Source organism: Rattus norvegicus, chromosome 8 (genome assembly GCF_036323735.1).
Source record: "Rattus norvegicus strain BN/NHsdMcwi chromosome 8, GRCr8, whole genome shotgun sequence".
NCBI lineage: Eukaryota > Metazoa > Chordata > Mammalia > Rodentia > Muridae > Rattus > Rattus norvegicus.
This window is the reverse complement of record NC_086026.1, coordinates 62740487-62765380: the sequence shown is the minus strand read 5'-3', so window position 1 is coordinate 62765380 and position 24894 is coordinate 62740487. Positions and strand designations below refer to the sequence as shown.

The 24894-nt window shown below is 40.9% G+C and overlaps 1 protein-coding gene across 8 annotated transcripts in view; it reads left to right on the top strand.

The window, feature by feature from the left end:
- The window catches only part of Atm (ATM serine/threonine kinase), a 104102-nt gene that overhangs the window by 63660 nt on the left and 15548 nt on the right, over nucleotides 1–24894 (top strand). For 5 of the 8 annotated variants that reach the window (XM_039081069.2, XM_039081070.2, XM_008766222.4 and 2 more), the window contains 18 exons: nucleotides 3576–3731; nucleotides 7458–7545; nucleotides 9774–9862; nucleotides 9954–10056; nucleotides 10728–10876; nucleotides 12345–12449; nucleotides 13881–14000; nucleotides 14985–15219; nucleotides 16094–16261; nucleotides 17085–17198; nucleotides 17805–18019; nucleotides 18537–18744; nucleotides 19874–19987; nucleotides 20259–20417; nucleotides 21040–21178; nucleotides 21275–21357; nucleotides 22678–22818; nucleotides 23739–23855. In XM_039081069.2, the coding sequence (XP_038936997.1) occupies nucleotides 3576–3731; nucleotides 7458–7545; nucleotides 9774–9862; nucleotides 9954–10056; nucleotides 10728–10876; nucleotides 12345–12449; nucleotides 13881–14000; nucleotides 14985–15219; nucleotides 16094–16261; nucleotides 17085–17198; nucleotides 17805–18019; nucleotides 18537–18744; nucleotides 19874–19987; nucleotides 20259–20417; nucleotides 21040–21178; nucleotides 21275–21357; nucleotides 22678–22818; nucleotides 23739–23855 (2503 nt within the window). Of the gene's footprint in view, nucleotides 1–3575; nucleotides 3732–3849; nucleotides 3896–7457; nucleotides 7546–9773; nucleotides 9863–9953; nucleotides 10057–10727; nucleotides 10877–12344; nucleotides 12450–13771; nucleotides 14001–14984; nucleotides 15220–16093; nucleotides 16268–17084; nucleotides 17199–17804; nucleotides 18020–18536; nucleotides 18745–19873; nucleotides 19988–20258; nucleotides 20418–21039; nucleotides 21179–21274; nucleotides 21358–22677; nucleotides 22819–23738; nucleotides 23856–24894 lie in introns of those variants that run through there. The other 3 variants (NM_001106821.1, XM_039081074.2, XR_005487761.2) reach the window with 3 other exon arrangements.

Here is a 24894-nt window from a genome sequence, read left to right as displayed (position 1 = left end):
AAAATTGGCAGTAAGCTTGTGATACTACAAAGTTGATTTAGGTAAGTTACTGTACAGTATAGTATCTTTGTTTCTATTGGAATGTTTTGGTGACCAGGTCACTGTAGCCTAAGGTACCCTTCAGTTCACCATGTAGTTCAGCATGGCCTTGAATTACTGATGTTCCTCCACACGAGTGCGGGGGTTATAGGTGTGAACCATTGCCCCGGGCCTTCAAGGGAGTACTAAGGAAGTGCAGAAATAGCTCAAGATGGGTCTTGCAGCTGACGTGTGCTGCTCGTGAGTTATCAGAACTCTGGAGAAACAGCTCAGAATGGTCTGGTCCAGCTTATGATTCTTCAACTTTAGAGCAATCTGTGGCAGCATTCAGAGAAAGAAAGCTGGACTTCAAATTCTGGTCATGTTCTGGTCTGGTGACAATATAGCATGATCTTTTTCTTTTCCTTTTTTCTCGTTCTCACTTTGTAGCCCTGGCTGTCCTTAAACTCACAGAGATCCACATGCATCTGCCTCCTGAGTGCTGGAATTAAAGGTTTGCCCCACTATGTTCAGCACTCCTTTGTTGAGATGCTAGATTGTGGCTCTCTATCAGCCATCTGATGAAGAGGATAAACCATCATTGGTGCCCCCCATAGTTACTGTGTCGCTATGATTTTCTGTAGGCTAGGTGTGATAAATTTGTGTGATAAATTTTTTTTGTGTTTTTTTTTTTCTTTTCTATTTTTCGGAGCTGGGGACCGAACCCAGGGCCTTGCGCCTGATAGGCAAGCGCTCTACCACTGAGCTAAATCCCCATCCCGCTTATAATGTAGCCCAAGCTAGCCATGAGCTCACAGTAATCCTACCTCCGCTTCTTTTTTTTTTTTTTTTTTTTGGGTTCTTTTTTTCGGAGCTGGGGACCGAACCCAGGGCCTTGCGCTTCCTAGGTAAGCGCTCTACCACTGAGCTAAATCCCCAGCCCCCATAATTTTTTTTAACTTAAAGTATTTTCAACCTGTGAAGGATGTATTGGCCATAATCCTGCCCCAAGGGTAGGAGCATACATGATTTGGACACGCACCTAGTAATTAATGCCTCATGGTATGTGTGATGGTAATGACAGTTGTTGGTAAAGAATGGGGTGGTGAATTAGAAGAATAATAGATTATTTGACCCTTAATGCATTTCTCTTGTAAACAATGCATGCCTTTCTTAACATTCTATTTCACTAACAGATTTTTCTTGCATTTATTGTCTGTGATTTGAAAGTTTATGATTTATCTTGTCTTATTGTACATCCCCTTCTAAGAAAACATTTAGCTGTAGCTGTGAGTGCCTTTTCTGGTATTGGGAGGTAGTTTCGTCTTGGACCCATTTGTTTCAGACTTGATGAGGCAGAATGATGTTGATGTTGGCAAGACAGAGAAGGCAAAAATTCTTTTTTAGAGAACATTTTTTAGTGCCGGGAAGATGGCTGCACGGGTAAAGAGCTTGCTATGTACCTAATGTGCCACACAAGCCTGATGGCTGATTTTAAATCCCCAGAACCTGCATAAAAGCTGGACTTGGTAGCATATGCATCTAATCGCAGTGTCCATAAAAGGTTACAGGAAGCGGAGACTGGAGAAGCCCCAGAAGCTTGTGGGTCAACAAACCTGGTCTGTACAGCTGGTAACAAGAGAGACGCTGGTCTGTACAGCTGGTAACAAGAGAGACGCTGTCGTCTGACCTCTGCATGTGCACCATAGCACGTGATGAGCGTGAACACACATACACATTTAAAAATTCACATTTTTTGTTTGTAGTTGTCACATAGTAATTGTACAAGATAAAAATTCCTGAGCTGGGCATAATGGTGCACATCTATAATCATAGTATTTAGAAGACTGAGGAGAAGGATTGTGAATTTGGACTCGTGTGGGGACAAGGGAGTTAAAAGTGAGTTAAAGGGCAGACCAGGATTACAAAACAAAGACATTGTCTCCCAAGGAAGCAGAGAGTCCTTTCATTATTGTTATGAATCTTGAAAGTCTGGTATAGTGATGTACACCTTTAATCTCAGAAGGCAGAGGCAGGCAGATCTCTGAGTTCAAGGATAGCCTGGACTACAGAGCAACTTCCAGGACAGCCATGGTTTAAAAAAAAAAAAAAAAAGACTCTATCTTTAAAGGGGTGGGGAGTCTTTAAAAAATTACCCAAGAAGATGTGACTAGAGCAGGACTAAGTTCAGGTTTAATGCTTTGTTAAAAGCTGCGTGATCTGAGCTGTGTGAGCATGTTACCTGATGCCAGGGAGCATCTGTCTTCTCATTCTTAAGGATCAGGAAAAGGGACATGAGTATGTTGATGCATACCTTTAGCTCCAGGGAGAGGCAGGAAGATCTCTATGAATTCCAAGACAGCTTGATGTACATAGAGTTCCAGACAATTAAGACTTCATAGCCTGAAATAAATACAGAGTCCCTGCTTCAAATAAGTAGACTTTAAGAATAGGGGTGTGTGGCAGTCAAACTTGACAGTGTATTAATATATCTGCAATCAATAAACATGCAGCTCTTTCTGTGGGAAAGTTTTACTTCTCTGAGCTTGAATTTCCAATTAGGGAAGTGTTCCACTAAAGCTAACCATGTAGGAGATGTGGTATGTGCTGTTCTGTTATTTACAGATAGGAATGAACGGACTGAACTGTGCTACAGATGATGCAGCTAGTAGTGGGCGATAAGCTAACTTTGTACTTAGCCATGGACTGCTCCAGAGACATTTAATCACTGTGTCGTCTTACATCTGTCTATATAGTTAGTTTTGAAAAGGATAATATCTATAATATCCAGTTCTGATATGTCATTACCACAGTGAGTATTTTTTAATTAAGACGGTCCATGTTGGTAGTAGGAGTGAAAAATTGCAAGAGAAAAGCCATGTGTATTACTTTTCTTTTTGTGGTGACACAGTACTTGATAGAAGCAGCTGAAGGGCAGAGGATTTATTTGGCTTTTAGTCTGAGGTGTACATCTTATCGTGTTGGAGAAGTCATGGTGGCAGCAACAGGAGGCAGCTGGCAGCTTTCGTCCTTTTGTAGGAAGCAGGGAGCCCTGGATGCTGGTGCTGAGCTCACTTTATCCTTTCCGCTCAGCCCAGAATCTGAGCTCATGAAATGCTGCCACCTGCATTCAGGGTAGGTCTTCTCACATCAGCTGACTTTGTCTAGAAATCTGTGTCAACATGTACCCAGAAGCTTGTGTCCACGGTCTTTCTAAGTTCCATCAAGTTGATGATCACATGGTTTTGGGGTTTTTGTTGTTGGTTTTGTTTTTGGGTTCTTTTTCTCCCTGTCTGAGAAGAAACAATGTTTTTATTTTAAAAGTGACCATGAAGCTGTCCTTTGCAGCCAGTGATGTAAAGGGTGGGTGCAGAGCCTGGATTGGTATGGCATGATGATTAGTGACTTTCTTTAGATTCTCTGAGAGGTTATGATCCAAGACCACGGAGAGCCGGACCTCAGCCATGCTATCTTAGCCATGCGTATCAATTACGCCCTGTGCTTCTTTCACTGTTTACGTTAGCAATGACATGGCATCCTGTTTAATTCCTCTTCAGGCCTTCCTCAGGAACAGCTTTCGAGGATGCCTTCTGGCTAGATTTGAATTATCTTGAGGTTGCAAAGGTGGCTCAATCCTGTGCAGCTCACTTCACAGCACTGCTCTATGCAGAGATCTATTCAGATAAGAAAAACATGGATGAGCAAGAGAAAAGGTAAGCGGGTTTTGACATTGGGTTGATTTTATTTGTTTATTTTTTCATGTTTTTTCGAGACAGTGTTTCTCTGTATAACTACCCTAGCTGTCCTAACTGTAGACTATTCTTGCCTCAGACTCAGAGATCCACCTGCCTCTGCCTGGGTAGTGCTGGGATTAAAGGTATGTGCTACCACTACCCAGTGACATTTTGGTTTTTAAATTGGTGTTGATATTGTTTCAGTAAAAATGTATAGAAGAAATTTTGTCCTATCTCTCCATTTAAAAGACATTTTAGGCAGAGATATTCTGTATCAAAGCAAAATAATTTTTAAAAGATTTATTTATTATATATAAGTACACTGTAGCTGTCTTCTGACACACCAGAAGAGGGCATCTGATCTCATTACAGATGGTTGTGAGCCACCATGTGGTTGCTGAGATTTGAACTCAGGACCTCTGGAAGAGCAGTCAGTGCTCTTAACTACCAAGCCATCTCTCCAGCCCACAAAATAATTTTTTAAAGAACTAATTCTCTGAAAAAAACAGAAATTATAGTTGTATAATATATTCTAGACATATAGGTAGCTTCTAAATAGAGACAACACTTGGTTGTTTGACTAAATAAGTTTCATGTATTTCTAGCTACTTCAATTTGATTTCTCCAGAGTGAGTTAGAACTCTTATAAGAAGCTATAAATATGATCATAGATCATGATGAAAAATAACCAAGAAAATAGGGTATTAAGTTGCGTTACATGTTTTATTATATGAACCTCCTTTCAGATCCCTGTCTGAAGTAGCCTAGTGCTTGTGTTTATATATAGCCTCACTTTCTTACCAGTAATTCAGCCTTTCTAAGAAATTGAAATCACAAATGTGAGTTATGCCACTACATGCATTATTTTTACTACTAATAATTGTAGGTGTCATTAGGCTGGGAATGTAATATATTTGTTTAGACTGGAAAAGCGGGGCAAGAATTCTCATGTCCTACTTCCACTCCACCACAGAGCACAGCCGCTCAGGGAGACAGGAGGAGGGAGTTGACTGTGCTTACCCCACTGCTGTCGTTGGGTGGGTGTTGGGCCATAGGGAAACCCTGGGACACCACCCACGGGTGGGAAAGCATGGTCTGAACTGTGGGACAGTGGAGCTGGTTCAGGGATTCCCTACAATGACAAGACTGGGGCTGTCTGGTTCTGAGGACCTGGATGAGTCCTTGTCTTCTCAGGGGTTGGCTTGACTTGATGGCAGTTGTGGCTGGGAGTGCAGAGAGGCCTTCTATGGGACATTAGACAGTGGCTCTGTAGGAGAAGGCCTTCTCCATGGATCCCCATGGTGGATCCTGATGAAAAGAGGCAGTCCATGGTTTTAAGGCATTTATTGTGATGGTGGAAAGTGAATGAGTAAAACCGTACCCCACTTCTCAGTGTGGGCCTGAGACTAAATACCTTTTACAGGGAGGAATGTCTGAGAAAGAAAGCTTATTGGCTAAGACCTCCAGGCCCTCAGGTACCTCATTAAGATCTGTTTTGAGCCTACACATCCTCTACCTGTGGAGGGACTTGGGGCGTTGCCCTTACTATGTGACTGATGGCCACACATCTATGGGGAGCTACGGCTAGTGACAGGGCCTGGTATCCAGGAACAGGCAAAGCTCCTACCATCCCTTCAGGGTCTCTAGACCTTCTGGCCTTAGCTCAACTAGGGACCACGTTACCTTTCACGGTCCCACAATGTTCCGCGACTAGTTAACATAGATTTAGACCATTTTCTTCACTCCTGGTTTGATCTCTGCTTTTTTTGTTGAAAGCAAGTACAAATGTACATTATGTGGACACTATAGAACATGTAACCAATATATTCATGGTCACTATAAACCGGTGAAGAAAGGTGTGTGGCACCGAGTGCAATTTGAGTTTTAGTATTGTGGGTCCATAGAATAGTATTTTTATTAATTAGGAGCAAATATTAAGTCCTCTGTGAGTATAAATAAAAGCATTTTTGAATGGAGCAGCTTGTGCAGAACTGCTTGCCCTCAAGCAGGTATGTCCGCGTTTGCTTCGCTGGTCTCTGGGGTTCTTTCCCCCGCACCAGAGATCTGATGAAAAGGAGGACAGATGGATGAGGTGTACAGAGATTGAGGAGTGCAGAAATCCACAGTGGCTCTGCTAGAGGCGCTGACCCGGAGGCCTAAGGTAGTACGCACGCCACGTTTGTAAATAGAATAGGTGAGCAGTTTACCTGTGCTGTCAAGGAGACAAGCTGCTAGTATTTTCTATCCAGGTTGTTTGCTAGAATTCTTCATAGAAGGTATTTGAGATACAGTGTTTTGTTAGCATGCTCCTGAGACACTGCAATCTCAATGTTAATGTCCATAGTCTGTTTAATACCCTGTCAGCGCAAGGCTTATTAACAAGACTTAGGGAGCAGACTTACAGCCTCAGTTGTCTTAATATTCCAAGTTCCTATAGTGATGCCTGATAGAAGTACATGCAACTGTGTTACACATGTGCTGCCTTGATGAATTGGAGCTACATGGATGTTTTACATGGATGTTATAGCTGTACCTGAAGGTTACAAGGCAAAAGTAGAGTACGGTCAGCAGCGTTCTCTTACTCAGCGCTCCCCTCTGTACCAGCCTCCCGAGACCCTCCCCGGGGTAAAGGTGACCTTCAGTGTCTTTATCATTCCTCCAGTCTAGGTGAGATTTGGGAAACACAGTGTAGTATTCCCTATTTTTGAGTTTTATAAGACATTTTATATGCCACCTTTCCCACCCAGGTTTTTAATATCTGTGCTGCCCATTGTCATTCCTTACTGCCCGTGGTACACTAGAGAGATAGCACAGTTTGTTACCTGTTCTGTCAGTGACATATATCTGATTGGTAGAACTACTGGTCTGCAGATTTTCAACTTAGTAACAGTGCTGAATTGTATTAGTGCGTACACGTTATCAAACTGCAGTTGGTAAGAAAATAAGTTTGTATAGTTACCAAAGGGTAGTTGATTAAAAAAAGGGGGGGAGGGAATCAGGAAGATAAGCTACATTGGGAGAAGGAAACAAAAGAATTACTCAATTTTGTGGGGAAATATTATAGAAAACACAAAACATGTTTTAGAAAGATACTAGAAGTATTTATATATTGGATTATTATAGGCACAGTAGCAGTGATGATACCAAAATTGAGTCACTTAATAAACTATTACACCCAAATATATAAACGCTTAAAGGTGAGGTCTTAGAATGGATAAATCTGAATTCTAGTCACATTATTACCTTCAGATTTCACTTGATCCCACTTACTTTCATCAGATTTCTTTCTTTTTTTTCTGTTTATTGGGGGTTAAATTAAATCTTGTGGTTTCACTATATATATATATATATCTGCAATTATCAAGTTAAACTTTAGGTAAGATCATTGATAGAAGATTTAGGATCTGAATTACAAAACTTCTGTTTTGAAACAGGCCTGTCTCCATGTAAATAAGCCTGCTTTGGCATATAATTCTGCTGTTTATTCGATATCATTATTATGAATAATTTTCCCATGTAGAATTAACAGTCTCAACATTTTCTTTTCCTTGCCCAGATCTAAATGATATTCTGTGTTGAAGTATAAATGGCTCGCTGTTCTTTCTGCAGCCATAATCAGTTTCTTTATGTTGACGTATAGAGTAAACGTATTTATAACCTCTTAGATAGTATATTCTCATTAAAAGATGTTTTTATGATAACCAGAAGTCCAACATTTGAAGAAGGAAGTCAAGGTACAACTATTTCTAGTTTGAGTGAAAAAAGTAAAGAAGAAACTGGAATAAGCTTACAGGTAAATATTAGAAGCTCTGATAATTTATATATTCGATTATTTTCTCATAGGGATAGATTGATTTTAAAACTAAAACTACTTACTGGACCTAGCACGATGTTTATAAATTTGTGCTCTCAGTAGAGAAGTGGTTTCCAATCTCAACTCTGCTGCCTTTTCTATAGCACTGCATACATAGTGGCCCTTTCTGACTTTCAGTAGAGGCTTTTATCGCTGACCATGACACCATGACCAATGCAGCTATAACAGGAAGTGTTTGATTTGTGGCTGGTGGTTTTAAAGAGTTTCATCCATGATGGCAGAGCAAAGGCATGGCAACAGGAACAGCTGAGAGTACAGCTCTGGATGAGAGACAGACAGACAGACAGACAGACACCCATCCAAAGCACTCTTCCTCTACGAGACTGCACTTCCTAATCCTTCTCAGATTTTTCCAACTAGGGACCAAGTATTCAAACATGAGCCTATGGGGAACATTCTTATTCAAACCACCACAGAATTAGGAATCCCACCACATCCCACATCCCATAATTGTCTTAATCTCCCTGTCTCTTCTCTCATCATAACCATCTCTCTTATTAAAAAATAAAAAAAAATTTCCCTTTATCTCAGGTTATTTGTTCTTGCTCAGAAACTTTATTATGCTGTGCTCTTTCTGAACTATAGCATAAACATTTCAGGCTTTTACTGTTTAAATCGTTTCTGTCCTTGGATCTGGAAGGAGCCACTCTCTTCTGTGTTCTCTTGAGGTGTCATTGTCTCCTTTCCTTCCACATCCAGACTTTCCGATGATGTCTGCATTTGCTCTCTCCATTTTTCCTTTATTCCATTAAAATGGTGCTTGCCTAGCCTTTACCATGAACTATACATTGCTAAGTCTACTATAATCTTTCATTTCTTTCTCCTTAACCTTTAACTTCACGTCTAGTCATGTCTTGTGTGTGTGCAGGCCAGAGGTCTGCATCAGATGTCTTTAAACACTATCTTACTTTTTGAAACAAGGTATCTTATTAAACCTAGAACTCACTGGTTTTTGCTAAGCTGGCTGATGTGGGAGCTCTAGGGATCTACCTGTCTGCTTCTCCAGAGCCAGACTCACACATGCTGGCAGCTGCCTTGAGCTTGCTGTGTGTGTTCTGGGATCTGCACTTAGACTTTGTACTTTTGTGGCAAGCACTTTGTGGCTGAGTCTCCTGGGCTCCTCAGCCCTGTCCTGTGCTCACCGTGTGACCCTCTATATTAAGGTTTCTCTTTTCCTTTGCAACTATATAGTCTCACCTTTTTGTACTGATTTTCATGAGTGTTTTCTTATGCCAAGGACCGTTAGATCCTTAGTGTTTCCATTCTTAAGGTTTTCTTTCATATCTATGAATAGAAATATTTGAATAAGAATTACATATAGATCTATACCAATATTGATGGATTTGTACTTAGGAAATATTTCCCGCAGCAAAAATATCAAGGCAATTACATCGCTTGCTCGGTTTTCTATGAAGTGTAGCTTCTGGGTTTTTCTTTTTTCTTTTTCTTTTTTGTTTTCTGTTTTTTGTTTTGTTTTGTTTTGTTTCATTGAAGTTAACACTAGGCTTTCCTATGTAAATTTCACAAAAAGTATTTTAAGTAATTAAATTGCTGCTTTATATGTAGCACATTTTAAAAACTAATAGGCATTTCGAAGAAAATTTACAGCCTTCATTTGTTCCAGTTTCAGTAGTTAGGCTTTGCAGAACTTCATTTTCCATTGCTTTGTTTTGTGATCATTGCTGAATGTGATTAAAAACCGAGCGTGTTGGTACACATATATTATCGGTTCGTGAAACTGTATCACTTTTTAGATTTATTATTTTATGCATATGAGTATTTTGTTTACAGGTATATAAGTGCACCACGTGCACACCTGCCCAGGTCAGAGCAGTGTGTAGGATCCCGTAGGACTGGAGTTAAGCCACCATGTGGGTGTAGGGGACCAAACCCGGGTCCTGTGGAAGAGAAGCGCTTTTAACCTCTGAGCCTCTCTTCAGCCTGAACATTGCTTCTAAAGCAGATTAATCATTTTGCTGTATGAGGCAAGGCCGCTGTGCTGTTGATTAGAATACCACTGTATTTTACTTTTTACAGCACATTTATTTGTTATAAGTTGTGAGTGATAATGATAAAATTTAAAGCTTACAAAACTCATGAACTGATTTTTATTTTCAAGTGTCCGCCTTTGGTATTTTTCTTTTCAGGATCTTCTCTTGGAGATCTACAGAAGTATAGGAGAGCCAGACAGCCTGTATGGCTGCGGGGGAGGGAAAGTGTTACAACCCCTTACCCGGTAAGTTGCACCTTTCAGATAGTGATTCTGCCTTTCGAAGGAGCTCCATGCGCACAGAAACAAAAGATGTTTTCACCGTCATCTCTTACAGAATAAGGACGTACGAGCATGAAGCAACGTGGGAGAAAGCCTTAGTGACATACGACCTTGAGACCACCATCTCCTCCTCCACCCGCCAGTCGGGAATCATCCAGGTACACTGCCATCCGTGCCTGCTTCCGTAAAGCTGTCGTCAGTGGAGTTAGGCTGTCAGACATTAGGCCAGCACCTCAGTACACATTGGAAAGCTGCACAGGTCACTGTAGTTTGTTGATAATACTTTTATTACCCAACAGCAGAAGACACTTCTGGAGTGTGTACAGTATGCCTGCCAGGAGACACTCGTAGTGCTTCACATGGCACTAGTTTGCTTTAGAGTTGGTCCAGGAAACTGTCCTATCTTTTACTATAATAGGCTTAGGTATCTTTCCACCAAACATTAACATTCTCTGAGGAGAAATATACACGCTAAGCAATATTTTAGAGTTTTAAGTGATACTGTTAATTAAAATTTTTGAAATTAAAATTTGGGGGTGGGGGCTGGGTTTCTCGCTAGTTCAATGGTTCTCAACCTGTGGTCGCGACCCCCTTTGTGGGCTGGCTGACCTTTTCACAGAAGTCACATGCAAGATATTTAAATTACGATTCATAACAGCAGCAAAATTGCAGTTATGAAGTAGCAGTGAAAATGACTTTATGGTTCGGGGTCACCATAGCATTAAGAATTGTACTAAAGGGTCTCAGGATTAGGAAAGGCTGAGACCACTGGTCTACTCTATCCTGACGTATTTGATCATGTATTCATTTTGTGATAACTTCCTTTCAGGCCTTGCAGAACTTGGGGCTCTCCCATATTCTTTCTATCTACTTGAAAGGATTGGACCATGAAAGGAGAGAGTGGTGTGGGGAACTGCAGGAGCTTCATTACCAGGCGGCGTGGAGGAACATGCAGTGGGACCTCTGCACTTCTGCCAAGTGAGAGCAAACCAGCCTCTCCCCACTGCTTCTATCTGACCCTGAAACTGTGCATTTGGTTGTTTTCTCTATGAGTGCTGCTGGCTTTTGTTTTTTAATATATTGTACAGACACTATGGGCCGCACATATGACTAAATATTTAGTATACAATAGGCAGCTAGCACAATGAAGGTTGAATTTCATTCTTATTTTTTTCCACCAGAGAAATTCTATCCCCTGCTTCAAGTGTTTTGTAGATAGAAATTTTTAAAAATGCCTTTTCCTGTGAAAATATTGATTGTTGAATTGAGGAATCTAAAGACAAGTGTAGGCCTTCTCCCTACCACTTCTTGCTACATTGTAGTCAAAAGCATTTCTATTGGCTGGGTGATAAAATCAGTTACCTTTGTTAATGTTTTGTGGTGGTGGTTGTCGTTGCTGCTGTTAAAAAGTAGTGCTAGGCCAGGAGCAGTGGTGCACTGGGAGTCACAGGCAGGTGGATCTCTGGTTCGATGCCAGCCATGACTACATAGTGAGTACTAAGCCAGCCAGGGCTACCACAAACAGATAACCAGGCAGTTTATAAAGTACTGCCAAACCAAGTTACCCAAGAAGATAAAAGTTGTAGCCTGTATTTCAAATCATTGTATTTTTTAAATGAAAACCAAAACACCTAGACTACTAAAGGATTTAATAGTTACATAAAAAAGTCTGATAGAATGCTAAAAAATTAAGTCATTTTAATTACTTTAATGGAAAAATGTTTTCATAAATTGGAGTGTTTATCAAATTTCATGTTAGGAGTGGTATAAAAAGCGGATTTATTCATATGTAGGTGAATTTTCTGTGTTTGTTTTGAGACAGTTTCTCTGTGTAACCCTGGCTGTCCCGGAATTCGCTCTGTAGACCAGAAGATCCTACTTCTGCCTCCTGAGTGCTGGCACCAAAGGCTCGCGCCACCACCACTCAACTGCTCTCATTTTAAATATTTATTTTAAATGTAAAATTGAGAACCAACTAGAATTTCTAAGTTTTTGGTTTTTTTTTTAAAGAATTTAAATGACCTGTAAAATGCTTTCCTCTTCTCACTGCCTTTTACTGCTTTGGCTTGTTTGTTTTTTTTCTCTTTGTTTATATATATATTTTTTTTTTTTGGTTCTTTTTTGCGGAGCTGAGGACCGAACCCAGGGCCTTGCGCTTCCTAGGCAAGCGCTCTACCACTGAGCTAAATCCCCAACCCCCTTTGTTTATATTTTGAGTTAGGATTTTACCATGTGACTGTGGCTGGCCTTGAGCTCACTAAGATCCACCTCTCTCTGCCTACCAATTAAAGGCATATGCCGCTGCACCAGCTACATATTTTTCTTAATCTCTGCAAACTTTTATGAGAAATCTTAATTTTAGTTCTCAACATTGTTCTTTGAGTTAGTTATAGATGCATATCTCAGAGTTTTCCATTTTTAAATTTGTTTTTTAATCATCTCGCAGCCAAGAACTAGAAGGAACCAGTTACCACGAATCGTTGTATAATGCTCTGCAGTGCCTAAGAAACAGAGAATTCTCCACATTTTATGACAGTCTCCGACATGCCAGGTATTATAAAAAAGACAGATTGTTTTTATATTTGATGCTGTGGCTGCTATCCTCAAAATGTGAGTAGATTTAAATAAGAATTTGCGTCAGTGAAGGGATAAGACTTGGTGGCTGAGTTCAAGCGTTTCTTTGTCGTTCTTTGCTCTCAAGAAAGATTTTCTTGAGGACCTACGTCAGTTCTTCAGTCTGCGCCCTCTGGAAAAGCATGATAGTATTCTCTTTTGTACACGTGTCCTGGAAGAGTTAACCTTTGTCCTTTCTAGTTTCATGGCCTTCACTCTCTTACCATCATAGCTCTGCTTTGTAAGCTTGGTTTCTCTGAGGCATACATGGTGTAGCAATTAGCTGTAACAAGTTAAACAAACATGAATTTTTTTTAAGGTTTATTTATTTTTATATGCAGTGCTGTTTTTGCCTACGTATACGTCTGTGATCCCTTGGGACTGAAGTTACAGATAGTTGTGAGCTGCCATGTAGGTGCTAGGAATTGAACCCTGGTTAAGAGCAGCCAGTGCGCCTAACCACTGAGCCATCTCTCTACCCCCAAACATGAATATTTTAAACACTCGCCACTGACATCATAAATCCTATACATGTTGTTTGGTTATTGTTTGGTTTTAGACCCCAGAACAGGGGACTGAGGTGCATATTTTACACATCAAAGCAGACGTGGCCTCCTTGTTCTCCCAGCATCCCTCAGTCCCTGCCTGGTATACCTTGCCCCCAATCCTGAACTTTCCAGTCTAGGGGCTGGGCTGCCCTTCCCCAGAGGGTCTTCCCTATGTAATCCGGACATTTTGGTCTTTTTCTTTTTTCCTCCTCTTCACTCTCTGCGTATATGTCCCTCTCTCCCTCTCTCCCTCTCTCCTTCTCTCATTCTCTCCCTCCCTCCCTCTCTCCCTCTCCCTCTCTCTCCCTTGCCCTACCCACCCCTTCCTAATGGTGACTTTTCTGGCCTTGGTCCTTGGGACCAGTGAACTTGGCCACCAGAGAGCAGCTTCCCGATAAAGCTGCCTTTTGTATAATCTAACCTGGCTTGAATTGTCTCATTCACCAACAGCAGAGAAATAACCTATCACATACGACAGAAATAATATTTCTACCCTTACCGTGACTGTATTCTAGATGCTTCGTCAGACTCTTTCTATACAGACTCTTTAACTCCAGAGGTGGAAAACAATGGCTGTGGCAAAATTCAGTAGCAGATCAAGGACAGACCGACATGGCAGAACCGGGCTTTAGGTTTAGAAGTGTATAATCCCAAGGCCGGTCACACTGCTGTCTCACCCTCATGCTGTCTATCTGTCTGTCTGTGTGCGTAGTCTTTTCAGTCAGCCACAAGCGTATGCCAAGTAGTGCCGAGCCACAGAGGGGAACGTCCATCTCCCTGAAGGCACGTTAGCGTCAGACCGTCTGCTCTCCTACCCCTAGGGTGAAGGAAGTTGAAGAGTTGAGCAAAGGCAGCCTTGAATCGGTATATTCGCTGTACCCCACACTTAGCAGATTGCAGGCAGTCGGAGAACTGGAAAACAGTGGAGAGCTCTTCTCAAGGTATGTGGCTTGTGGGTTTTGACAGTCCTGAAGTGTGTTGTTTGTGTCACCAATGGAAACATGCAATGGGCATGATTTATTATTTGCTTTAAGAAAGGTTTATTTTAGCTTGCGGTTTCCAAAGATTTCTGCCCATGATTAGCTGCTTCTCTGTTGGCCTGAATGAGATGCTGTGTTGATGGCACACAGCAGGAGGAAAGAGAGAGATTTATTGTAAGATAAAATTAATAAATTTATTAAAGTGCATGTAATAAACACTCTTAGACTTATCAACAGAAAATTGTAATGCCAACAGGTATAACCTAAATATTGGAATCAAAAGCTCTTCAGCACCTTCATTATATTTTAAGAGTCTATGGAGGTTCCTTTGTCTAAAATATTTTAGATCTGTTGTTCTGGGGTCGTTTGTGACGGAGGAAGTAGGAGTTTGGTTTTGATGAACATGCCCAAACAACTGAGATGATTTCTCATCTTGACCGCGTCATCTTCTTAGTCTCGCTGGATCTTTTTTCCCCCCTCTCAACACAAGTGTTGAAAGGTGGGATAGTATAACTTACACATGTGAAAAGCAAAGTATTCATATAAACGAGTTGCAGATGCTGTGTTTCTGTTTAGAATGTTAGCAGATGAAGTGTCCTCAAGTGCTAGTCGTCTATTCAGTGAGTGTTTGTAGGTAATTAATGAAGTTAATTGATTTCCTTGTAGATGGGTCCGCCTTCTCCACAAGGAGGACTAGCAGAGTCGTCTCGTCTTTATGATAGGTCTGAACAAATCTTTATGATAGGTCTGAACAAAATCTGTTTAAAGTGCCCATTCATTATCTGTAACTGCATGCTATTTTGCACTGTTCTAAATATTTAGGGCTGCTCATGAGTTTATAAGAGTTCTTTATATATTATACAATGTCTTAAGTTTCAGGACCCAAGAACCTCTTTTTTTTTTCCCTTTGATCAACTAAGTTAAGTTATGTGACTTGACTTTCAGGTCAGTCACAGACAGAGAGCGCTCTGAGGTATACCTGAAGTGGCAGAAGCACTCCCAGCTTCTGAAGGACAGTGACTTCAGCTTTCAGGAGCCTCTCATGGCTCTCCGCACAGTCATTCTGGAGATCCTGGTACAAAAGGAAATGGAGAACTCTCAAGGAGGATGCTCTAAGGACATTCTCACCAAACACCTTGTTGAATTCTCTGTTCTGGCCCGAACCTTCAAGAATACACAGGTAAAAAGCTTGTAAAATTAAGTTATCTCACTTCTTGGGCTCTATTTTCTCAGATACCAGAAATGATAATGATGTGAAGAAGAAATATCCTTCAAAACTGGAAATCTTTGTACATAAAATTATTGAAGATTTTAGGTTGACCAAGGCTTGTACCTGACTTACAATCCTAGTCATTTGAGAATTTGAGAGGTTGAGGCAAGAGGATCCCAAGTTCAGAGCCTGCCTGCATAAGAGAATGAGTTCATGGTCAGCATGAAAAACCTAGTGAGACCCATCTTACATGTGTAAAAGAGTTGGGTCTGTGGATGTGTGATAGCATGCTTGTTTGCATAGCTAATACAAGGCTCTGGGATCAAACCCCAGTGTTGATTGGAAAAACAAAACAAAGCTTCCATAGTAGAATTAGACAAAAAACTTGAGTTTAAACATTGGCAAGGCAATAATTATTGTTTCTCAGCCTCAATTTCCTGGTTATAAAATAAGAAAATAGATACCCAAACTACTATAATGTAATAATAACAATTCAGTGATCTATCTCTCTCTCTCTCTCTCTCTCTCCCTCCCTCCCTCCCTCCCTCCCTCCCTCCCTCCGTCTCCCCCCTTCTCTCTATCTCCCTTCCCCCCACATGAGCTAGCTGTGTTAGACTTTGTGGTCTGTAGGTTAGTAAGTAAGCTAATTAAGATAGTCTCCGAAATGGGATTGGGGATTTGGCTCAGTGGTAGAGCGCTTGCCTAGCAACTGCAAGGCTGGGTTCGGTCCCCAGCTCCGAAAAAAAAAAAAAAAAGATAGTCTCCGAAAAATAGTAAAATAGTGAGGGTCTCAGCGAATGCCTTGCTGGTAACGTGTTTATTTCCATATGCATTCTCACTGTAGCTCCCTGAAAGAGCAATATTTAAAATTAAGCAATATAATCCAGCTATTTGCGGAATCTCTGAATGGCATTTGGAAGAAGCACAAGTATTTTGGGCAAAGAAGGAGCAGAGTCTTGCCCTGAGTATCCTCAAGCAAATGATCAAGAAGTTGGACTCCAGCTTTAGAGAGGTGTGTGTCCTGTGTGGTTGGCTGCATCGGTGTTTTATGTCCTCCAAAAGATGTCTGCTGCAGAATACGTCTGTACTGGTCACATTAAGGCTTTGAAATCACTGATCCAGAAACAAAATAATATGAAAGAGACCTTGAAAATTAATGTCAGAAATGAGACTTGAAAACTTTTTCCTAAATCTATCAATCTGTCTTGAAGTATATTCATTCAGTTTATATTCTATAGAAGTCAAAAATAATATGTAGGAAATGAATGGAAATACACGTTGTAACTTCGAAGTAGCAAGAACAAAAATAGAATTAGAAATGTCTGGGAGAAGAAAAGTAGAAAACAAGTAACAACAATTTGTCATTCTTTGTGCTCTGAACATATTCACACTCAGTGGACAGTGTAGGACATTGTAGGGTCATGAGTTATTATTAATTATAACAAAGTACTAGGTAACAGTATAACTTACTTAAGTATTTCCTAAATAGTGTAGACCCTAACATGTGCAGTGGTTTTGTACCTGAGTCTTTGCACTGGCAAGTAGGTAATAATGATATATCTAATCTATAGTATTCCTGTGAAAATTATGGGTTAATATGCATAAAGCTGTTGGAAATTTCCTGGCATTGTAAAGTACTCAGTAAATGCGAGTTGTTAGTAATAGCTAGACAGTTCAGGGCGGTTATTTCATAAGCTCACATACTTAGAAGTATTTCCTTATATGGTAAAAACATGAGGAAAAATATTTTTCATCGTCTTTTTCTACCTACACAGAAGACACTTTTGTAATCTTGAAAAGGAACTACATTTTAAGATTCTTGCTTCTTGATACAGAATGAAGCAGGTCTAAAAGGCCTACACGCAGAGTGTCTGAGGGTTTGTGGCAACTGGCTGGCAGAGACTTGCCTAGAAAATCCTGCAGTCATCATGCAGACCTATCTAGAAAAGGTAGGTTGTTGGTGCAGCTCTGAACGTTATTGTCTACTGTAAATATGCTTAATCCTCTTATGAAGCCTGCATGCATCTCAAAAGAAAACGAAAGTGTGGTTTCATTCCTTCAGTTCCTGCTGGGGCTCTCTGTAATCCCCAGAGCAGAATGAAGCAAATGCCACCAAGGAAGGAACAACTTTGAGTGTCTTCCGTCCACTCTGTAGCCCCACCATTCAGGAAGCCATTTCTGATTATTCTGCATTTACTCTACAGAATATCTTATCAAACGTAGAAGCCACCTTTGCCATTTGTGTGTAGTCCAGCTACTCACAGTAAGGGTCAGGACTTCAGTTCTCGAGTCCCCGTTAGCCTTCCTGTTTCGCCTGCTCTGTCCTTTAGTGTCACTAATTTGGGAGACCGGAAGTTTAGTATGAAAAGTAAGATGTGTTGTCTCCCATCCTAAAGAGCTTCATTCTCGGACAGTTCAGTGCAACTGCTACCTGATAAGGGTTCCGTACCATCAAGTTTCTCGTTCATCTAGAAGTGAGTGGGTTGCCTTGGGCTGCGAGTCTAGCTCTATTTATGCTTATAAACATGGTCTTAATGGATTGTGTGTTGTTGAAGGCAGTGAAGGTTGCTGGCAGTTATGATGGCGACAGCCGAGAGCTCAGAAATGGACAGATGAAGGCCTTCCTCTCATTAGCGCGGTTCTCTGATACGCAGTACCAGAGGATTGAGAACTACATGAAGTCGTCCGAATTCGAAAACAAGCAAGCTCTCTTAAAAAGAGCCAAGGAAGAAGTGGGTCTTATAAGGGAGCATAAAATTCAGACGAACAGGTAACTTTATACGCTAAAGGGCGTTTTACAGGAAGACCGCCTTGAGCTTGTCATCTGAATTACAGTTTTGAACACCTAAATTAGCATTTTTACAGGCTTCCTCAATCCTCTCCTGGTTAATCACAACTGCAGTCGGTTAATACACTGCCGTGTTTTCCTCCGAATAATTAATGTCTTGGTTTAGCTCTTGGCAGAGTACATGGATGTTAGTTTGTTTTGCTAGATACACACTAAGTATAGAAGACCTGCCTGCTTTGATGTCGTCACGCTACTTTTAAGTCTGCACTAGGTTCTTGTGTGTTTAGAGTAAGCAGAGAACTAACTTGGAGTCTACTCTGTCCGTGGGTGTGTGGAAGACCTAGTAATTGCTGGTGTGACAAGCCATTTAGTTCCTTTATATTATATTTAGGGTTTTTTGGAGTAAACGCCTTGGTTTTCGTTTATGTTGTATATCATGTACGATTTTATAGTTACGTAAAGTTTTGTGACTTTTATGTTTGAATTTATCAAATGCAAGATACACAATAAAGGTTCAGAGAGAACTGGAGCTAGATGAATGTGCTCTCCGTGCACTGAAAGAGGACCGTAAACGCTTCCTGTGTAAAGCAGTTGAGAACTACATCAGCTGCTTACTAAGCGGAGAAGAACATGATCTGTGGGTGTTCCGACTCTGCTCCCTCTGGCTGGAAAATTCTGGAGTCTCTGAAGTCAATGGCATGATGAAGGCAAGTCTTACCTAACCCATACACTTTAAACGGAGGCCATGGCCTCCTCAGTGTCTGTGTACCCCTTGTAATGGGTCTGGTGCTCCACAGATAAGCACTTTGTAAACTCTAAGTGACATGGGTTTGTGCGGAGGCAATGGAACTTCTCTTAGCGTTTTACCTTTGCAGATGACATAGAGGAGTCCATAGAACTACACTGGAGAAGAGGAAACAAAAACAATGTGACACTAAGCAAGAATTTTCCTTGCTTTTGTTTGTGTTTTTGAGGGCTCTTTTTTCCAATAGAGCACTTTTACAAATAAAAAAAAAATCACAGCATATACAGGAGTACTTGTAAGTTTTTAGTGAAAAAAAATCTTTTTTTTTTTTTTAAGATTTATTTATTGTATATGAGTACACTCTAGCTGTCTTCAGACACACCAGAAGAAGGCATCAGATCTCATTACAGATGGTTGTGAGCCACCATATGGTTGCTGGGAATTGAACTCAGGACCTCTGGAAGAGCAGTCAGTGCTCTTAACCACTGAGCCATCTCTCCAGCCTGTGAAAAGAAATCTTAAGATGTGGTCATAAAATAAATATATATTGTCATTTAGTTTGAAGTTTCTGTTTGTAGATACATAAAATGTTTCTACAGAATGGAAAGACTGGTAAGACTCAAAATCAACAAAACTAATCTGTTCCACTGTGTGTGTGTGTGTGTGTGTGTGTGTGTGTGTGTGTGTGTGTGTGTGTGTGTTAAACTTAATTGCCTCTGGCATATGGGGAAAGGAACTTGAGTCTGTTGCCCCTGACTTCTTGGGAGTTGAGACCACAGTAGACTTGGATTCAAATCTGTCCTCCTCGGAGTCACTGGAATGGATGTGGTGGTTAGCATACCAGCTCTGGGTACAGTTTGATTGAGGGCTAAGTATTTTTATTATCACTGAATCACTAGGTGAATTTTATTATCACCTAGGCTTTGCACTAGAAAGACTTTCAGGTAGGGGAAATTGTCTAATTGGTAAAGTTTTGACAGCCACTAGGGTGTACTTAGTGGAGGACCATTATTTTAGAAACCATTATTTTGGCTTAGATGTAAGATTATATTACACACACGTTTCTATATTTTGCATTTTTTTAATGGCAGAGAGATGGAATGAAGATTTCCTCCTATAAGTTTTTGCCTCTCATGTACCAATTGGCTGCTAGAATGGGGACCAAAATGACAGGAGGCCTAGGATTTCATGAAGTCCTCAATAATGTAAGTAGACTTGAAGTCAAAAATGTAATAATTACCTGTCTTTTATATTAGTAAAAATGAGAAATCAAAGTATTAAATTTTCTCTTTCATTGCAGATGTTTGTCTCTCATGTCTGACATTCAGCTGTAGCTCTCTCTCACAGACAGATACACACGCTACTTACTGTACAATAATGACATTAACTTGAATTTGATGATAGGTAATACGAAAAATGTATATTTAAATTTTTTTTCTATTCGCATGAAACTAACAGTTATTAATCTTCTGATAGCTCATCTCTAGGATTTCAATGGATCACCCCCATCACACCTTGTTCATCATCCTGGCCTTAGCAAATGCAAACAAAGATGAGTTTTTGAGCAAACCAGAGACAGCAAGAAGGGGCAGAATAACCAAGAATGCACCCAAAGAAAGCTCTCAGCTTGATGAGGTATTTGGGTTAAATACAAGAATGCTTTTGTGTGGTGATGGTCGTTCTTTCCCAGAACATTCCTGTCTTAATTCTCAGAGACGTTAAGGATGCACGTTTCTGGTACTGCTCTGTATCCTGTATTATGGAGCTGCCACCCAGAATTGGTTAACAATTCCTAAACATGTCCCAGAGCATAAATGCCAGTTTGATTTTATTTTCATGAAGCAGTGGGCACAACAAACCCCAGAATTAAAAAAAAATATATTCGTTTATTTTTAATGTACACGAATGGTTGGCCTGCACCGTATGTATATCCGGCACCTACAGAAGCCAGGAGAAGTTTTTGGATTCCCTGGACCTGGGGTTGCCATGCAGGTTCTGAGAACCAAACCTGGGTCCTCTGAAAAAGCAGCGAGTGCTCTTAACCACTGAGCCATCTCTCTGGGCCCAGAAAAACAGATATTTGAAAAGTGCCCAGGTCATTAACCTTGAATGTCCTTATGTGTGCATTTCACCCACTGGGTGGGTGTTCTGTTTGTATCTGAAGAACTATAGTCCTTCCGTCATCCAGATGGGTGCATACATTCTTGTTGTATAGCTTACCAGTTGGGTGGTTCTTGTTCTTTGTGGTTGATGGTAGGATCGAGCAGAGGCTGCAAGCAGAATAATCCATACAATCAGAAGTGCGAGGCGTACAATGGTGAAGGACATGGAGGCGCTCTGCGATGCCTACATCATCCTGGCGAACCTGGATGCCTCTCAGTGGAGGAACCAGAGAAGTATGTGTGAACGAGTCGTTGCCGCAGCTCCAGCTTGGTCTGCAGCGCTAGTCTCCATTTACAGCTGCCACTAAAACCCCTTTATTCTTAATGCAGAAGGCATCAGCATTCCAGCCAACCAGCCAATCACTAAACTGAAGAATTTAGAAGACGTTGTTGTTCCCACTATGGAAATTAAGGTAGTTTACTATTAAAACTCTTGATTTTTAATCAGACTAAATTACACATTAGTAGATTAAATTATTTGTAGATTTTTTTTTCAGTCCAAATGGCTAATGACTATAGTTTCATGTTTCTTGTTTTTTTTTTGTTTTTTTGGTTTTTTTTTTGTTTTTTTGCCTAAGCCTTAAAATAGTCACAGGCTTCTCCCAAGAATTCCTTCTGTTTTATTTTATTGTTATTTTAACTCTAGTGACCGAACCTATTAGGTACTGGTGGAGCCTTTTTAGACTTAGTTTTTCCGGCAGGGTCTCACTGAGTTGACTGTGAACCTGCTCTGTAATTGAAACAAGACTAGAACTTGACAATCCAGTCTCAATGTCCTGAGTACCTGGGACTTAGACCTGTGGCCCATCCATTGTGTCTCACTTTATTATTCTTTTTAAGTGTGTGGCTGCATTTCATGCCCATGGCGATGAAACATTCTGCCCCTGGTTTGCAGGTGTACAACACCACTCCGTCATTTTTGTTATCGTCGTTTTGGTTTTTAATAATTCAGTATGCAACGGGATGTATTGGCTCTGAGTAACTGTATACTTCAGTAAAGCAAGAGGTGCTACAGTACTTTTAAGTTGCTGTGCACACACAAGACAGCTATTCACAGTGATCTTCCATTCCCAGAATTGCCATGTGGGCGGGATGTAGGTCGCATTCTAATCTTAGAAGCTGCGGTGTTAAGTCCATGACACAGCTCTGCTTCCAGTGCGTACAAAACCAGTGCTTTTGTCACCAGGTCTGACCATGCAGGCTAACACCTAGAAGCCGCGTTGGTTAACTGAATATTTCCTCTTTACTTTTAAAAATCTGTACAATGTTCTTGTGAATTAAATAATTTCCTAGATTATTTAACATATGCAAACGACAACTGAGTCCTAGTTTCTCAGTAGTTTTTTTCAGCAACACTATCTAATTGACTTGAAATGCAGAAGTTTTATTAAAAGATGTTTAAGAAAGTAAACTACGTTATATACAATCTTAAAAATCCGGGTCGACAAGATGGCTCACCAAGTAAAGACACTTGGCTGCCAACCCTTTAAACCAGAGCTCAGCTTTGGTACCAGCATGGTGACGCACATGTGTGTGGTCACCCAAATGCACACTCATACACACCAATAAGCAAAAGTAATGAAAATCATCATATATCTGTGACATTTATTCTAACTTTATTAAACAACCATAAATGTTGTCATTTATGGTTCTGTTTGCTACTTAATACTTTGTTTTTCTTCTGTGTTAATTGTTTGTCTGTCCTATAATAATCATTTGTCACCTTTTATTAGGTTGACCCCACAGGAGAGTATGAAAAGCTGGTGACTATAAAGTCATTTAAAACAGAATTTCGCTTAGCCGGAGGCTTAAATTTACCAAAAATAATAGACTGTGTGGGTTCTGATGGCAAGGAAAGGAGACAGCTTGTGAAGGTGAGACTTCCTGTTTCTCCTATAGTCCTTAGAGGGTTGATGCCATCAGTGTCAGGATGGTTTCTCCTTGCCTCATTTGGCTGTCCGGATCTAGTTTTTATCCTGAATTAGGACAGGTTGAAAACATTTGTGAAGTAGAAATACAGTTTTGTAGAACCGAACTGCTTTTTTAAATTGTGTGTCTTTCTCTGAAAGACTAATTTTTGTCTCGTTTCCTGATTTTACGGGTTAGAGCCAGGGCCTTGCTCAAGCTCACCAGTTGGCTGCCACTGAGTTACAGCCCAGTTCTCCTTTAGGTTTTACTTGAAATGGGGTCATGCCGAGCTCGCTGGGAGGGGCTCGAATTTTAAGACCCTCTTGCCTCAGGCTCTGGAGAAGCTGAGACTGTAGGTCGGCACTACTGGGCTTAGCAGGTTCTTACACAGTTGATTCAAGATAAAATATGTTATCAAGGTATACACACACCATGAGCTTACTTGTTAAAGGGGGGGGGTGCTTTTGGTGGTGATTAGAACAGATTTAAGGCCTTTACTCAATGTCCCGAGCCTGACACCGTGCCACCTGCTCCTGGGAAGTAGCACACTCCTTGCTTGCACTGCTCGCCTGGGTGCTTTTGGGGTCTTGCTGAAGACAGAAAAGAGAAATGAAATATTACTTTATTCAGGTGTTCTATATTGTGCCTTCAGGTGAGAGAGTTCAGTTATTAGAGAAGCAACTAAGAGAGACTTGGCCTTTTATATCAGTCTGCTTCCCAGTTTCATAGATTTTTTTTTTTCTAAACGAAAAGTGACAGTAGGTATTAATTATTTAAGAGATTCTGAAGACGTGCATAGAAACTCAGATTGCCTTGCTCTGCCTCCTCTGACTCTCTGTGCTTATAACAAAGTGAACGTGGCTGTCTATGTCTGGTTGCTCTGAAGGGCCGCGATGACCTGAGGCAAGATGCTGTCATGCAGCAGGTTTTCCAGATGTGCAATATGCTACTGCAGAGGAACACCGAGACTAGAAAGAGGAAACTGACCATCTGCACATACAAGGTGACTTGTGTTCCTACTTTAAAATCTGCGAGGCCGTTCTTTGCTCACAAGCTGTACGGACGTAGACCGACGCTGGTTTTGCTTTAGAGGCTGTAGATTGTCCCTCTGTGGGTGGACAGTGCAACTTTAATTTTCAACTTAGTGTGATTTAATGTCAGCTGCCATTAGACATTTTCTACAGTCAACAGAAGTAGCCTCCCTTGGTTGTGGTAAGTAATTACTGTAGGGACTATGCTGCCGTTTGTGTGTGCATGGTTCATTTTGGTTGTTTCGTTCTGGGCTTGCGTTACTACTCACAGTGATGCTCTGCCTGGAACAGATGCAGTGAACATGCATGCCTCGTTCATAATCGGGTCGACCTATTGGAAAGATTCCCAAAAGTCGGATGCTAGGTGAGAAGACACTGCAGCTGCAGCTTGGTAGAGGACAGCCAACCAAACGGAAGCCATTTCCGTTTTCTCCACAGTTTACTTGAGAAATCCTCAAGGCATGTTATTCTATCTGCTGATCCCATTAGCCGATCTTTGGTCCTAAGAGGTGAAGGTTCCCTGGGTTTGTCCCTTTCTGGCTTTGTTCTCACATCCTCTTCCCATCCCCATCCTCTGTCACTGCTGTATCAGGACTTCTGGCTGCTGCACCTGTCTTTCCCCAGGAAAACAGGAACAAACTGAAAAGCATTTAATTCACTTCTAGTCGAGAACCAGCTCTTGTCAGGGCAGTCTCAGGAGCTGTTTTCTTTTATTTTCAGAAGGGTAGATGCTGCAAGTCTTTTCTGTAGAAACTCCCAACATGTACCAGGAGTAAACCTAAGCATTAATACTTGTTTAAAAAGAGTGGAAAAGCGTTCCCTTCACAACAGTTAGAGTATGTGACACTGTGCTCCCTGCAGCACACAGATACTAAAATTGGACTGGTACAAAGAAAATGTACATGGCCCTGTGTCAAAAGGGGGGAAGGGGAGTATGTATTACAGGGTGTTTGTGTCCCACTTAAGGTTTAATAGTAAAGACACAGAGAGACCTGTAAAGTTTAAGGTTGT